Genomic DNA, 17,670 nt, shown 5'->3' with positions numbered 1-17,670 from the left:
TTCGGATTTTTTCACTAAAGAGAGTAAAACTGACATTTCAAGACATTATCAAAAAACTCACAAGATGCTTCAAAAAGATGAAATGACCAAAGGTCATAAAACCTACAGGAAAACTCTTTATTCTAAATTAGCATAATGAAAAGAAATTAAATCCAAAGGTGGGGGCCCTGGATTCTAGTCCCAACTTGGCTATATGCATCTGTCTCACAGATGTATAATCACAGATACATCATTTAACCTGTTAGAAGCTCAGTTATCTAACTGCAAAAGGAAAATGAACTGGATGATTTGAGAGCCCCTCCCACACTAAAATTTTAAGATTCTAAGCATTTTAAAAGATCATATATTTGTTAAGGCTAACAGACTATCAAAGACATTGTCTTAAAATGTCACTACCGTTTAGAGATTCTATTTTCTAACAAGATGATCAAAGTTCAAAACTCTAAAAGGAATAATAACATTTTATCTGAAACATACCTAAAATGTTTAAACTGTATCTAATGGCTCAGTTTCTGCCTGTAGCAATTAAGAGGAACCAGATTATGGCCACAGTCACAGACAGATTTTTACTTCTAGTGTCAGCAGATTCTTGCACAGATTTATGTAGAACTGCTCTAAAGAGGGCAAGGGAAAAAAAAGGATTCTTAGAAGTCAACTTGCTGAGCAGGAAAAAAAAAAGGAAAAATCAAAATATGCATATTCCATAATAAAACTGATATAGAAGAAACGCGAATTACAAGGAGAATCGACTAGCTAAGATTTTGATGAAACCTAATCAACTACTTCTCATCCAGCCAACACCGAAGTACCTACTGTGTGCCACAGGGGATACAGTTAAAACAAAGTCCCTGCACTCCTACACTAGTGCAAAGAGGCTAACTACGAAGTAGTTTCTGATACAGGTAGGGTTATGAAACAAACAAAAACCCTCCTAATGTTGTAGAATTAGATGGGTAGAAATAGTGTTCACTGAAAAAGATACTTTTGGATTAAGAACCAAACGACAAGAAGTGACCACAGAGCTTTCTAGGCAGAGGGACTAGCAAGTGGACACAAAGTGGAGGTGTCTGAAAAACAAAGTGAAGACCAGAGTGGCTTTAGTAGAATGACCAAGGGGAAAGTGCTAGAACAGATTACAGAAGTAGGCAAGGGCTACACAGGATAGTGACATGATGTGATTTACATTTTTAAAAGACCACTCTAGGGGGAGCCTGGGTGGCTCAGTGGGTTAAAGCCTCTGCCTTCGGCTCAGGTCATGATCTCAGGGTCCTGGGATCGAGCCCCGCATCTGGCTTTCTGCTCAGGAGGGAGCCCGCTTCCCCTGCTCTCTCTGCCTGCCTCTGCCTACCTGTTATCTCTCTCTCTCTCTGTCAAATAAATAAATAAATCTTTTTAAAAAAATAGATAAATAAAAGACTACCCTGGGACACCTGGGTAGCTCAGTCAGTTGAGCATCTGCCTTCAGCTCAGGTCATGATGCCAGGGCCCTGGGATCGAGTACCATGTTGGGCTCCTTGCTCATCAGGGAGCTTGCTTTTCCCCCACCTGCTGCTCCCCACGCCTGTGTGCACTCGCTCTGACAAATAAATAAAATCATGGGGCGCCTGGGTGGCTCAGTCGTTAAGCCTCTGCCTTCGGCTCAGGTCATGATCTCAGGGTCCTGGGATCAAGCCCCGCATCTGGCTCTTTGCTCAGCAGAGCCTGCTTCCCACTCTCTCTCTGCCTGCCTCTGCCTACTTGTGATCTCTGTCAAATAAATAAATAAAATTTTTAAAAATAAATAAATAAAATCATGGGTGGTGGGGAAGACCACCCTACTTGCTGTGCACATACCAAAAGTCAAAATGTTGGGGCACCAAGGTGGCTCAGTCAGTTAAGCATCTGCCTTCAGCTCAGGTCGTGATCCTGGGGTCCTGGGATCCAGCCCCACATCAGGCTTCCTGCTCTGGGGGGAGTTGGCTTCCCCCTCTCCCTGTGTGCGCTCTCTCAAATAAATAAATGAAGTCTTAAAAAAAAAAAAATCAGAATCTTCTCTGATACTGCCTTTCAAATGATAGACTCCATGATTTTATTGTCTCTAAGTCTAGGCTTATTTCCTTTGTTCCTCTCAGTATTTAACAGTAACATAAATAGCTTTGAAATTGCTGTAAGTGTGGAGTTGTACGTGAATATTTTAATTATAGTTATAAAAATAACATTGTGGGACTGCAATAATTACCTCCCTCTCTTCCTCCATTTGCTTTTTCCTTTCTTTTATCTGCCGACTGAATTTTAATGTACGGATACTTCAAGTACAGTCATCTATTTCTTTTACCAAAAAGAGGTTTTTCACACTTTTATAAAAATATTCTATATATTTTAAAAAATCCAATGTGGCTAGTTAAATTGAGCTAAAAGACGTTGAAGGCTGAGCCCTGTATCATAGATGAGATGCAATAAAGTGGAAAGAGCCAGAAGTCATGTAAGTGACATACCCATGTGAGAATCATTCCACAATAATAATGCACGACATTCACATGACTGCAGTTATGCCTGACAGTGAGCACTGCAAAGACCAATACAGGCTAAACTCACCAGTGACACAACCACTAAGTTGAAAAAGCATAGTAGTTCAGCATCAAAGTCCTAAAAATGTAGAACACTACAAAGAAACTCAGAGTGGTTTTGTAAGAATGGGAAATCCCAAGTGTAAAAAACGATATGAATCCTACCTCTAACCAGACAATGATGGACACTGACAGATGACTTCAAGAAAGGCCTAAGGAAAGCAATTCAAATCAAGAATTCAAAGCATGGTTAGATTTCATCTATCCCGTCCATCCTTGAGAACTAGCTCTGGGGACTGATGCAAGCATCTATATATAAAATGTCAAATGTACCGTCGCATTCCCCAAAACAACTTTTTATCAGAGAAGGAACCCTGTGGCATGCCCCAAAAGATGCCAGCTTATCTGTAAACCTTTAGTAATCATAGATAAAGCCACATAAATGTATCCAGAACTGAAAAAAAATCCTGTTGTCAACTAAGTAGCAAAATCACATGAATAAACAGAATTCTGACCTTGATTGTCCACTAGAAGAGATTTCCAAACAGGGGGCAGAAAAACTACAAGGCATTCTGCACATGCTTTTTCTTAACACATGAGAGATAAGGTAGGCAAAGAAAATGCCACAGGATTTCAGAGGTGCATTTTCCAGATTAATTAAATTAAATGACTTGTGCCTTCCTGGCCCTTATTACAGGCAAGACCCAGACCAAACTACCACTAATACCATACATCGCATCAGTTCCATCCTTCACTGCTGAGTGGCTCTGTGCTACAGCCTGGGGAGTGGACATGATCTAGCAGTGCAAATAGAAAGAAGCCTGGAGATAACTAAGATTTCTACACTTTTATTAGTCCTTTAAAAATGTATTTAATCCCACAAAACAACTGCCCTGAACTATTCAAAAATATCAATGCCATAAAAGACAAAACAAGGCATGGGAACTATTGTACATTAACAAAGATTAAAGAGACATGACAACCAAATGAAATGCAGCATTCTTCTTATTTTTTTAATTTAAATTCAATTAATTAACATATAGCGTATTAGTTTCAGAGGTAGAGTTTAGTGATTCATCAGTTGCATAGAACACCCAGTGCTCATTACATCAAGCGCCCTCCTTATTGTCCATCACCCAGTTACCCCATTCCCCAACTTACCTCCCCTCCAGGAACCCTCCGTTTGTTTCCTAGAGTTAAGACTTTCTTAGGGTTTGCCCCCTTCTCTGTTTTTATCTTATTTTTGAAATACATGATTCTTGATTGGATGCTGGACTGATAAAATAAGCTATAAAGAATATTTGTGGGGGCGCCTGGGTGGCTCAGTGGGTTGGGCCGCTGCCTTCGGCTCAGGTCGTGATCTCAGAGTCCTGGGATCGAGTCCCGCATCGGGCTCTCTGCTCAGCGGAGAGCCTGCTTCCCTCCCTCTCTCTGCCTGCCTCTCCATCTACTTGTGATTTCTCTCTGTCAAATAAATAAATAAAATCTTTAAAAAAAAAAAAAAAAAAAAAAAAAAAGAATATTTGTGGAACCAGAGACAATTTGACTGTGGACTATATTATATACTACTGTATCAATGTTAATTTTCTTGAATATGAAAATAAGATTATGGTTATGCAGAATAATGTACTTGTTCTTAAAACATTCATTCTAAAGTATGGAAGAGAGGTATAAAGCAAACTGCGGCAAAGTCATAAAGACAAATGAAACTCAGTTCCTACTCTCAATATGTTCACAGAAAAACGTATTTCTCCTCCCCCTTAAAATAGAAATAGGTCGTCAATATGCATATTTGTAATATACATAATACAATTATAATCATATGTAACTATGTACCACTATGTTATATACAACAATGTGTAAATGCAATGGGAAAATGTCATTAGCAAGCAATTGACAATAAAGAACCTAAAGGAATACCAAAAAGGCTACCATTTATTAAGGAATGACTCTGTGTTAGAAATGTATATACCACCCCAAAGAAAGCTTAAACCTGTCCCACGTTATAAAGGTAGGTTTGGAACTCAGGGCTCTATTTCTCCCCAAGGTTTGGTTCCTGACATTACATTATGCAGCCTCTTAACAAAACAAGTCCAAAATACTAGAAATAGATACAATATAGAAAACAGCAAAGACATCTGAATATAAGATACATTTGAAGTATACATAACATCAAGTTTTATGACTACAGGTTATGGACACTGTGGTATTTGCTCAAGTGCTTAATTGTGAATTAAAGAAAGTCTATCAAGAAAATAAAAGGGAAAAGTTGTGTACTACTAAAATTTATAAACCCATTATGGATGAGTAGAAGAGTCAGCATCAAATTCTGCTTCCTCATCATCATCCTGTCTAAATCAGGTCAGCAAACCACAGTCCCAAACCAAATCTGGCCCTCTCACCGTCTTTGGACATAAAGTTTTATTGGAATACAACCTTGCCCACTTATTTATGATTTGTCTATGCCTGCCTTCCTGCTACAGTGGCAGAGATAAATAATTATAATAGAGACAGCAGGGTCCACAAAACCTAAAATATTTATTACTGGCCCTTTACAGAAAGTTTGCCAACCCCTGGTTTAAATGATAACCATTTATATCAAATAATAAAAAAATAATTAGTCTATTCATTTCAGCTCTTTTTAAGCTTTACTGTGACCTCTGATTTAAGTTCTCTTCCTTTGTAATTAGTGCCACTTAGAAAAAGCTAAGGAGTTTTTGACTTTCCACAAGGATGTTCACATATCAGTTATATTCCACAGAGTAGGTCTTATTTTAGCTGCCCAGTAATTTATCTTTCATGGTACTATTACAAACAATATCCTAATTACAACACATTTGCAGTTACCCACACACATCCTTATCCCACTACTGCCTACCATCTGCAAAGATATAAACAAAGAAAAGATGAATAGCTGATATGACTTTCTGAAAACACAAAATAGCTGATATGACTAAAGAACTCCTAATACCCTGTTCACCCTAGAATATCTCAAAGTACTGTTTAGGACCAACACCATCATCATCACCGGCCTGCTTATTAGAAATGCAAATTCAGGGGTCTCATCCCAGACCTATACCAGGTAACTCTCATACTAAAAGTTTAAGAACAGAGTTGATATTACTTACCTTGAGTGTGAACAGGCTGATTCGGCCAGGCAGTTTATAAAACAGCCCCTCTCCTCCTCTTGAATTGGAATGTAGCATGGCATTGAGACACGCAAGGGGGGATGTCCCACTGTAAAAACATACAAGGATAGATGAGTGTTACAGAAATCTATATGCCTGCTTACTCAAAGATCCAATACCCTCCAACTCATTCTTAAATCAAGAAGCAGAAGAGCAAGAAATACAGCAGAAAAGAGCCCATGATGACAAGTCCACTCTGAAAGTAATACAGGGCAACGAATGAAATCCCCATCAATCACACCCAGGTAGGACATGGTATGTGATTCCCCTGTTCCACACCCGACACTTCCTTAGTGCCTTGTGACAATATCAACCAAGTTCTTAAAGAGATTTAGAAAAAGTACACAATATTCAAATTCAGGGAGTTTTAAAAATACATATTACACAATATTTTTATTAAATTTTAATATTAATTAAAAACAAAACTGTGTTTCCTAGCCTCTGTATTTTGACTTATATATATAATGCTCAGAAACTGCCACAAAACATTATGAACACAAAGACCACAGAACCAATGGTACTGTCCCAAGAAAACAAGCACACCTTTTCATCCCCAGTTAAATATTTGCTAATAAGCACACAAAAAGAATATTTCATTTGCTTTTTCTCTGTTGGGAAAGGAAGAGAATGGGTTTATTCTATATCTAGTCAGGAGCAATCACTTAAATTTCAACTTAAAAAAAAAAAAAATTCAGCCAAATGGATCTGGTACCCAATAATGAAAAAAAGATGGCTCATTAAGATAGTTCACACTCCCTGCTGCAGCAGTTGGTTGCAAAACAGTAACTCAGTGAATCAAAGGCCATCTACTGAAACTTAAAATAGAACAGCTGTCAAAAACACAGACAAATGTCCATTATTAATATTAACTGAGTTTGGCACTAGTATGTTAGTACTAAGATTCACCTGTGCACCTTCTCGTCCCTCTCCCAAGTATGTTAAAAATACATAAATATCTTAAGTAAAGCCCCTTAAGATCTTTCAGAACCAGAAGCCTTAATTTATGCAGTGTTAAAAATAAATTCTGAGTCTAAAAAAGCCATTAAAAAAAAAAACCCTATTACTTATTCTGCTTTGGAACACACTGATGCTAAAAAAAATTTTCACCAAGAACCAATCTCTACAAGAATCTTTGTGCAGTATCTGGAGTATCAAGTGGGTGTGCTAACATCTCTGCTACAAGGGGGGACAGCATGCTGGCAGAGTCCTTCAGCAGAACAGTGTGACTCCTACACACTATACCTCTGTCTACAAATTACAGAACTGCTCGCTCACTCATCATAAGCCATCACGACTGCTTCATTAATTCCTGTAAGAGCAAGAATCAGAAACAAGTTGAAGTTCTCAATTTTATCTGTCCCAAAGGGACTAATTTACCTTCTATAGGTATAGTGGTCCAACAGCAGTGCAGACAGCAGCATGATGGGAAATAGCCCATAAAAACAAAAATAAAGCACAATTATAACACTACACAGTGCATAGGTACTATTTAAATGAATGTGATCTACACAATCCTGATCTTCCCTCCCCACGAACCGTCAGCTTAAGACTGTTTGAACTGATAACTGGAAAGTGAGGATCTTTTGACCCTAAAAGGTCAATTTCAAGCAGCTAAAGCTTAACCAGCAAAAGCATGTGCAATTTGTTCTAAGTCCCAAGAAGGAGAACGCGTTGTGCTCTCCTCTTTCATTTACATTAAAGAAGAGGGAAGCTGGGACGCCTGGGTGGCTCAGTTGGTTAGACGACTATCTTCGGCTCAGGTCATGATCCTGGAGTCCCGGGATCGAGTCCCGCATCGGACTCCCAGCTCCATGGGGAGTCTGCTTCTCTCTCTGACCTTCTCCTCGTTCATGCTCTCTCACTATCTCTCTCAAGTAAATAAATAAAATCTTTAAAAAAAAAAAAAAAAGAAGAAGAGGGAAGCTGGGGTGAGAGTGAAGAGAGAAGAATCAAACCAACCACTGATTTTCATGCCTGAAATTCTTTTTGTCTCTAACTTGTTGCTTCTCTAGGAAAACTACATCATAGGAGAATAAAATCAAGGTCACGCTAAACTTTAGTATATTCCTATGATGAATGGCTAGAATCAGTAGGGAGGAAAAAAAGCCAGTGGTGTTACGGTGATGAAACCACCCTTCTCTTGATCCTAAAACAAAGAACTTCAGGGATATAGAAAGAAGGGAAGTTTTAAACAAGAAAGAGTCTATCAGAGTCTGCCCCTTCTCTACTAAAATGTGCAAGAGAATACAAAAGAAAACGCGTGGATTCTGTACACAAAGAACAAACTCAATGTCAAGATTTAAGGGAGAACAAGAATAGGGAAAGCCGCTGCATCTCTAAAGAAAACAAATGGATGTTCACCCACTCCCACCTGCCACTCAGAGGACACACACCTGGGAGAAGAGTTCTTTACACCAAACCGGGGACGGGTGGGGGAGTGCGGGGGGGTGGAGAGATGAAGAGACACATAGAGAGAGAAGGCATATTACACACTTAATCATGTCACTATCTACAGATAGGCCTCTGCCCTATGAAACGCTTTTGAACAATAAGAACAATACAAACCTCATTTCCTTTAGTCCTTCTGCCTCTATGACCTGCAGAATCTGTTTTGGTGTCATTGGGGCATCCGAGTAGTTTTCTAGTACCTGAAGAAATATAAATGTTCCGATTTTAGTGCACAATTTCCATTTATATCCATCAGTCCATATCCTGTTCTGCTGTGAGGCACCACGGCTATCAATTTCGTTTTTCCAGAGTTAATCCTGCTTCAAAAACCAAATTACATATCTATCTAAGATGCTGCTAAAAGTGACCAAAATTAGCATAAATATTCTAACTCTTAATTCTAAAAACACCCATCCTCTTAGCACACGTGCTATGATATGGGGGCTGGGCCTTAGCAACATTGGTTACTGCTTAACTTCACATTGTTCACATGACTAAAGCACAGAATACACAAGCTACAAAATAATGACAAGACAGAAATGCACTCCGACATAGAAGTCTCATTAGTGCCCATATTTTTAAGTGATGGTTTCGCCACTGTGTTGTGAAATTTTGGTGTTAACTGCCACAGTACATATTTCCATTTGGCAACATGAGGCTCTGATTCTGTATGACTGGTGCAGGCAAAGCAACAAGAAACAGAACGTCCCATTTGTGTTAGCATCGTCTCCAACAAAGTCATGGCAGCAGTTTTCCAGCGAGCAACTGCAGCTCTCTCACGGGATGGAGCGGAGATGTTTTAGAAATGCTATCCTTCTAAGGGAGGAGGAAAGCTGTCAGTATCTCTGCACTGTCTCTACCATCAGCTGCTGAGGCTACTCCACACATCATCTTGCAGTCCCTTTACAACTGTAACAACTAAGTGAAGCGCCGCTTTGTCACAAAGAAAATGTGAAGCAAGTCTGACAAGGACTGCTGCTAAAGGGTCTCCTGGCAGAAGAACACGAGCCCCCAGCACTAAAGGAAGTCAAGCTTTGGAGAAGCAGATGCTGAAATCAAGCCCCTATTTACCATGGTCCCATTGTTAGCCTCTCTCAATTCTACATTCTCTTCAAGTAGTATTATCACCTCTCAACTTCAACTATAGCTTCAACTACTACCTATAGTCTGCTAACTCCCAAATATCCACCTCTAGCCTACCCAGCTTCTGACTCAAATATTCACTTCTGGACCCATATCCCCCCCATCATCTGCTGTAATTCATCTAACCTGCAACTCCAATTCTTTGCCCTTCTTCCTCCAGCACCTAATGCAGAAACCTAGGCAGCACCCTTCACTCTCTCACCTGTCCCCCAGTTCCTTCCCTCACCCAACACACAGCCCCTTGGCTAATATCCCTGCAACCAGCCCTGCTTTCTTCAAATCGATCCTTTCTCCACCACCATCCTTCACTCCACAAATACATGAAATACTTCCCCGTGCCAGGAACAATTCTAGAATTCAACAGTAAAAAAGACCAAATCCCTGCTCTTGCAGAACTTACCTGCTATAGCCTGAGGTCAACCCAACAAAATAAATCTGCCCTCGTCACTTTCCCCGTTTTAAAATTCTTCAACAGCAATCTAATCACATACAGCAAAGGCCAAAGCTTTCTAAGAAGAACTCACCAGCTCACTGGAAAAGCACAGGCTTTAGAACCAGACGGACCTGGATTTAAATGCTAGCCCTCCAAACTTGGCCAAGTTACCTACCCAACCTGAGCCTCAGTGGCCTGACTTATGATGGAAGAATATTGCTGTCTTCTTCTAAGAGCTGTTTTACAAATAACCAACCGTGGAAGTGTGTGCCTCTGGTGCCCAGCATAAATATGTGCTCACGGGCCTGGCACACAAGGCCCTTGGAATCTGGTCTCTGCCTGTCTCTCTACCTGAATACCAAACTGATACTCCACAACTTCACATTCCAATAACTATGGGTAGTTCTTCTACCCAATTCCCACACTCTCCACCCTGCCTGTGCACAAGCGTGCACACACAAACACACACACACACCACCAGCTCCTTCTCACCAGCTCCTAACATCCTCCGTGAGGCGCCTAATTTCTACTCACCCTTCAAGATTCAGTTTGAAAAGCAACTTCCTCCAGGAAGTTGTCCTCTGCTAGGCAGAGTTAAATGTCTCTTTTCAGTGTTCTTGTAGTCCACAACACATGTTAATTTGCCTTCCAAAGCAGGACACTTTTGAGTGCAAGGAGGAACCAGTCATAATGAAGCCTGGACAATAAGCCTGAACCAGGATGTCTGTTTATTATACATACATCTATGATGGCACTTATCATGAATGTAGTAAAATTCTATTCATGGGTCTAGACCTTCCATTCCCAGAAGACCATAAGTTCCTCAAGAGCAAATCTTATCCATCTTTGTATTCTAAGAACCTGAGTGCCAAGTTAAACAGTGTTGACTTGAACAAACCCACAACAAACCGTTAGAAGCTACTAATATTCACTGCCACAGACAGCACTTCTCTCTAAATGAGAGCTGAGCTAGCGAATTTTTGTGCCGTAATTTTTTTAAGCAGCAGTATGACTCTGAAAAATTAGTTACCAATTATTTAAACAGCAGTAGGGAAGAGCCTGAGAATCTAAGAGAATCTACAGCCTGAGAATCTAACTTCTCTAAAAGGAAGTTACATCAAAAGATACAAAGTATTCACTTTTATTATAATTGTATATGCCTCCAGCTTTTAGTGTAAGAACAATTCCTCAGTGTTCTATTTCTAGTCCTTGTCTTTCTAGCACACTTTAAAAAAAAAAAAAAGTATCTCTTCTCCTACTTCAAAGAGAAAAAAAAATGTTTGATGTAAGAATGGTCAGTCCTCAATCAAAGTGAAAGATAAAAAGGACAATGAAGAATTTCTCAAAGCGAGGGAGAATCCATTTAAGGACATTCAATTTAAAGGGAAATCCCCTTGGCTATTTCTCCCAAACAAATCGTTCCTAACAAGGAGTAGGATTTATACCATCCAACCCTCTAAAGTCTACCTCTTATATCTAGGAAAGACAATACTACAAAATGTTTGAAAGAAGAGTATCTACTCCTCAACAACATAATTAACATCTGCAAAAGCCAACCTCCTGGGATATACTACATGACTAAAATTCTCCAGAAGTCTCTTTCCTACCAAAATAGTTTTTTTAGAATTCCCAGTATCACTCTAGCCACTAATCTAAGCAAGGTCAGGAGCAATATGAAACCACCCCAAAGCAAGTGCATCTAATTGCCAGGGCAAGCACTCCAAATTCACCTGTCTGAAGAGTAGATTTAATCGCCTGCCCTCCCCTTAAGGCTTTCTTTAGTCAAGCTGCTCTGTCCAGCATAAGCTCTCTCAAACTCCCCAGCACTTGGGTGTTGCAGCAGTTTTCTTTAAATGGGGAGATGACTCTAAAAAGTTGCCTCTCACCCATCAAATGGTCTTGTCTAAAGGGACAGAAAATTCTTATAAAAAACAATAAAAGATATGCACAATTACATGCCACATTTCCACAAGTTGTCTTTCACATGTTTAAGGGGACTACAAAGTCATTCCTGTTCCTATTATTTTTTAAAGAAGAGCCATAAAACAAAGAGAGAAATAACTTACTCAGATAAACTGACATGAAGTTCACCCAGTGACAAAACAAAACTAACAACCTGGATACTGGAGTTCAGATCACAGTAAGTTCAAGAACCTAAAGCGGCTGAACAGAACAGTGGACACTGAATTCCTAGTCTTTCAACTTGTAAGAGCCAAAAGAGCTTTGAGACAAATAAACTTTAGAATTCTGTTAGAACATAACACGGGATTTAAAGGCACTTTCACCTACCTCTAACAAGTAAAACTCTAGCAGGCAAATTTCCTTTTGGTGTCCAGAGTCATAAACACCTGCATACCAGGAGTTTAGAAAATTTCAATGAACACCCAAGACTCAGCCTGAGGAAAAGGAAAGCAAGCACATTCTTTGGCTCTCCCCTCCTCTCCTTCAGGCCTAAATTTGTTTCCAGGTGTGACAACACTGGAGAAATCCTAAAATTTCCAAGAGATCTCAAAGTTAGCCAAAGCTTCCAATTTTGACTGAGTCAAAAAATATTTAGAATTTCAAAATCTTCAAATTTCATATGCCGAACTAAAACAAGTGAACTGAAGCATGAAACTTGAGCAGACACTTGCTATTTCTGTTCATTGGGCAACAAGTGCCTGGGGAAGACAATCAGGAATACCAGTGAACACTCTCTTGTAAACCAAACAGTTCTTTTAAGTGAATAACTGAATTCTACATGCTCCAAGAAAGAAAAGGTGTACCATGGAGCTATAACGACCCCCAACACAACAGTCATCTCTTTGCGCAACACTTGTGAGGAAGGAACCTCACTTCCCAATAAAGTAAAAGATCAGAAAGTAAAGTAAAGCTTCATTCATCATTAAAAGTGAATTATAGCAATTATATATAAACTACAAGGTGTGAAGAGACAAGTACGCTATCCACACTATAACCCTACTCTGTACATAGCTCTTGAGGAAGTGACATCTTTGGGAGAAGTTACTATTGGCACCTGCCAATATTTTATAAGAACATGTCTCCCAGTGTCTTAGCTTTGTGGGTGCAAATCCAAAAGGAAGGTATTTCACTTACAAGTCCTCTGACGCTATGAAAGCAAAACACACAACCCTCCTCATACCGCAGCTTCAACACTCAAATTACTCCCTCCTTTGCTAAGTCCTCAGCAGAATCTTCACAGATACTTGGTCTTTGTCCAACACTTCATGTAAAACACGCACCAGGACACTAAGGAGAGGAGGACACACACATACATCCTTTGCAAAGTAGAGTCAGTTCTCTGCAGAGTGCCTATCTCCAGTATAGCTTATGAAGTAAAACGCTCTAGTCAGCGTTTCTCAAAGTGTGGTCCCGGGCCACCTGCATTACACTCAACATGGCAAGCTGGTTAAAATGAAGACACTGAGGGTCCCTACTCAAGTCTGAATTTCAGACTCAGATCTTAACTACGACTTCAGGACTAACATTCTTGAAAACCTCCCAGGTGTCCCCAACAATACACTAAAGTTCCCAAGTTCCACCTGGGAGTAAGCACTTGCTTCCCTCCACACACCTGGTTTAGATTGGCAAAGCTCAAAATGTCATTCGCGTCCTTAAAATCGGGGGTGTTTTCCGACCCCTGGAGTCAAACACACACCCCATGGCCCACCAGGAAGCGAGGGAGGAGCTTCCGACCCTTCCCGGAAACCTAACTCCCCCGAGTGCATAAACGAAGCTTCCCCAGACCCCCAGACGCTGCCAAATAGTGGGGGAGGGGAGGCTGGGGCCCCGCCGCCCAGAGGGGGAGGAGCCGGCCTGCCAGCTCGCCCCTCCGCAGGAATTTAGGGGGTGGGGGAGCTGCAGAAAAAGGCGCCACATCCGACCGGCGGGGGACCTCTCCCCCACCCAACGCCTGGGGGGTGGGGGAAGCTGCCCCTTTCCTAGAGAAATGGTGGCCCCGCCCCCTCCTGCAGTGGGCAGGGCCTCGCCCCTCCCCCTACCCACGGAGGGGGCTCTGCTAGCCCACCCCCCCCCCGCGTCCCCCACTGAGCCCCCTCGGCGGCCCGCCTCACCAGGCGCGCGGCCTCGGCCCACGTGCGCTCCTTCTTCCTCTTCTGTTTGTCCTTCATCCTCCTCCTCCCCGGCGGCGGCGGCGGCTCCACGCGGGACCTCCGGGCGGGGCGGGTGGCGGCGGCGCGGGGCTGGGGCCGGGGCAGCGGTGGCGGCGGCGGCGGCGGGGGGCGCGTGGCGGCGGCAGCGGCGACGCGCGAGGACTCGGGTGCGGCCGGGGAGAGGGGGCGGGCGCCCGGGGACCGGCTGGCGCGAGACCCGGCGCGAGGGCGGCGGTGGGGGAGGGGTGGCGGCGGCTCCACGCACCCGCGCTGCGTCAGTCGCCCACGGCGGCGGCGGCGGCGGCAGCGGCGGCAGCCCCGCGATCGCTAAGGAATGCGGCGGCTCCGCATAACCACGGGGTCAGAGGTCACGGCTCCAGCCTCCGCTTTCCCGCTTTGCTGAGGGGCCAAGACAGGACTGGCGGTGGGGCAGGAAGGCGAGACGCGGCTTTCCCTTCGGCGCCCGGGTGTGTGCGTGTCTGCCGTGGGTGTGTGTGTGTGTGAGTGTGTGTGAAGAGTGAGGAGGGGGAGTGTGGGGTTTTTTTTTTTTTTTTTTGAACAAAAACAAACCGAAAGGGCGGCTGGGAATCGTAGTCCCGGCTGCTTCTCTGGCCTCCCCCGCTCCGGAAGAATATGGCTGCATGAAACGCTTGGACCACACTTCCCGGCGTGCCTCGCGGCTCTTTTCCGCCCTCCCCTACTTTCCTCCCCCTCTTACAGAGCTCGGTAAAGAAGACCGACGGGCAGTAGTTCGGGGAAGAGACTGGGCGGAGTCTCGCGATGTGCGGGAACTGGCTGGGAGCCTGAGGCATTCTGGGAGGCGATGCTGGGAAGGGGCGGTGGCTGGACTCCCCAGCTATGCTTAACCCTTTCGGAGCTTCTCGCATCCCGGCCCCTGGGCGGTTAAGGGTGGAGATAGAGAACTGGTGGTAGTTCGACTCCCAGTGCGCTCTTTGTGCCTTTCCCCGCATAAACGGTTTTCACCGACACTTCATAGAGATGACAAGGGACAGGACTTTCCCTTTTGGTCCTGCCCTAAATGACTCACCGCTGAATAATAATGAGACAATGAGACACTCATACCAGTAAAACGGTTATTCCACGTTTGATGGACCTAAACAGTTCCCCATTTCCTCCTGTGTTTTCATGCTGCTAATACCACTATATGTTTGCAGAAGTTGCTTCCGCAGCCTAGAGCATTCTTAACCATTTGGCAAACTTCGTGATAATGAGGCGTAAAGAACTTGGACTTTCGGACCATACTGACCAGAATGCAATTGAGGCCTTTTTAGAGGTGGTACCCTGAGGAAAACACAGGCCCTGGAGTCAAGTAGACCTATGCTGGAATCCTGGCTAAGTCACCCCCTGGGTACCTAAAACTAAGGTTTCAACTACTCTGAGCCTCAATTTTTTTTTTAAGATTTTATTTATTTATTTGACAGAGATCACAAGTAGGCAGAGAGAGAGGAAGGATCCCTGCCAAGCAGAGATTCCCCATGTGGGGCTCAATCCCAGGACCCTGGGATCATGACCTGAGCAGAAGGCAGGGGCCTTAACTCACTGAGCCACCCAGGTGCCCTGAGCCTCAATTTTTAAAATCTACATTAGTCTAATACTTCACAGCACTATTAGGATTAAAATTAACATAAAACACTTGGTAGACTTGAAAAGGGTGTGAAGCGGGACCTTGACATTAGGTCCATATAATGTGGCTCCTGGTATAGAACAAGTGTTTAATAATTAGTATAAGCTGAGAGCCAGTGGTTGCAGAGTATGAAACCTTGAGCCCCTCTGAGCCTTGGTTGCAGAGTATGAAATGAAATGAGGTTCAGAGTACTGAACACATAGGTTTTCTGTACTTATTTGTCCAGAAATTCTTTTTTTTTAAAAGATTTTATTTATTTATTTGCCAGACAGAGATCACAAGTAGGCAGAGAGGTAGACAGAAAGAGAGGAGGAAGCAGGCTCCCTGCTGAGCAGAGAGCCTGATTTGGGGACTCAATCTCAGGACCCTGGGATCATGACCTAAGCCGAAGGCAGAGGCTTTAACCCACTGAGCCACCCAGGCACCCAGTTTTAAGCTGGATTAATAAGCAGCTCTTCGAAATTAGAAAGACAGAATCAAAGGCCACGTTTGAAAGGTTTCCCTGGGTGAGGAAAGAACCTTCTCCCTGATGTTAGCACATGGAAGAGCCAGAGTTAGAGAAGACCCCTACTGTGCTGTCTAGTCCTAACACCATGGAAGCTAGTGCTCCTGCTTTGATGCTCATCACACAGATGTCCATGCCCAGTAAATAAAATATTGCAAAGTAAATAGACTGTAGAAAGTTAAAAAAATAAAATCTTTCTCCCTTTCTTCACCCCAAGAAGGAGGAAAGGAATAATAATCCCCTACCATCACCACCACAAAATTGTTTCACCTGATTCTTTTTGTTTTGCAAAAGTTGTTTTTTTAGTCTGCAGCTGACACAGTTACCTTTGACAAGTCATTTGACTTGTTTCAACTGTTTTCTTCTTGAGTAGTTTCACCCTTCTCTGACCTCCAAGGAGTAACTAGAAAAGATTTAAGGGTGCCTGGGTGGCTCAGTGGATTGAGCCTCTGCTTTTGGCTCAGGTCATGATCTCAGGGTCCTGGGATCGAGTCCCGCATCGGGCTCTCTGCTTGGTGGGGAACCTGCTTCCCCCTCTCTCTTCCTGCCTCTCTCTATTTGTGATCTCTGTCAAATAAATAAAATATTTTTTTTAAGTTACATGTTTAGTACAGACCCTGAGGGCAGAATAATGTCCTCTCCAACACACACCACCCAAACCATCTATGCCCTGGTCCCTGAAACCTGTCACTATGTTACATTCTATTGGGAAATTGACTTTGAAGCTAAAATCAAAGGCTATAAAACAGCATGATTATCCTGTATGATGTAGGTGAGCCCTGTATAATCACGCGGGCCCTTAAAAGCAGGAGAAGAACACAAGACAAGATGCTTTGGACAGAGCAGAAGAATTAGATTTGAAGCTTGAGAGGACCTCAACCCAGTGTTGCTGGCTTTGCAGGGGGCCAGTAGCCAGGCAATGTAGGCAGCCTTTGGAAGCCAGTAACTCAAAGCCCTGCCAGCCAGTAACATGATCTCAGTTCTAGAACTTCATGAAACAGGACTCTCTCAACCTGAATGAGCTTGCAAGCAGGGTAGTCACCAGCCCACTCCTGCCAAGTCTGCAGAAGAATGCAATCCTGCCAACACCTTGATTTTAGTCTTATCAGAAAACCAACTGAACCATACTATATATGGACTTCTGGCCCACAGAAAGTGTAAGATATAAATGGATTTTGTTTTAAGCCACTAAATCTGTGGTAACTTCTTACAGTGGCAAAAAAGATAAAATAAAATTTTAAAAAGCTAATACACTGGAAATGTCTTTAATTCTTTCAGACAATAGGATTGGCTTTCTCACAGTTGGGTCAAACCATGGGGGAATCCAGATGTGACTATTTCAAGGTCCCTGCCCTTACACAATCAAACAGAAACTACTGACATCATAGGTAAAGTGTGAAAAGAGTATGTTCGGAGGACTATACAAAATACGTTGAAAAATTGATTTTAGTCATTAAACCTTAAAGAGCTGTGATTTTATTTTTTTATACAAAATAACATTTTATTACATCGGAATGTTCCTGAGAGAACAAAGATCACGGGAAGCCCCAAAATGAACTATTTTTATTATGTGATTTTTTTTTTAAATGAATGAGACTCAAATTTATTCTGTTGTCAGAAGCACCAAAACATAAACCTATACTTTTTTTT

The 17,670-nt window shown here is 42.5% G+C and overlaps 1 protein-coding gene across 2 annotated transcripts in view; it reads right to left on the bottom strand.

Moving 5' to 3' along the window:
• The window catches only part of ASXL1 (ASXL transcriptional regulator 1), a 77,985-nt gene extending 64,026 nt beyond the window's left edge, over positions 1-13,959 (bottom strand). For both annotated transcript variants that reach the window (XM_059406773.1, XM_059406774.1), the window contains exons 1-3: positions 13,832-13,959; positions 8,300-8,382; positions 5,675-5,783 (exon numbers count right to left, since the gene is read on the bottom strand). In XM_059406773.1, coding sequence (XP_059262756.1) covers positions 5,675-5,783; positions 8,300-8,382; positions 13,832-13,888 — 249 coding nt within the window. In that variant the 5' untranslated portion in view covers positions 13,889-13,959. The remainder of the gene's footprint in view (positions 1-5,674; positions 5,784-8,299; positions 8,383-13,831) is intronic.
• Between the last annotated feature and the right edge of the window lie 3,711 nt (positions 13,960-17,670).

Source organism: Mustela nigripes, chromosome 7 (genome assembly GCF_022355385.1).
Source record: "Mustela nigripes isolate SB6536 chromosome 7, MUSNIG.SB6536, whole genome shotgun sequence".
Taxonomy (NCBI): Eukaryota; Metazoa; Chordata; class Mammalia; order Carnivora; family Mustelidae; genus Mustela; species Mustela nigripes.
The sequence above is the reverse complement of the archived record's forward strand: the minus strand, read 5'-3'. Positions and strand labels throughout refer to the sequence as shown.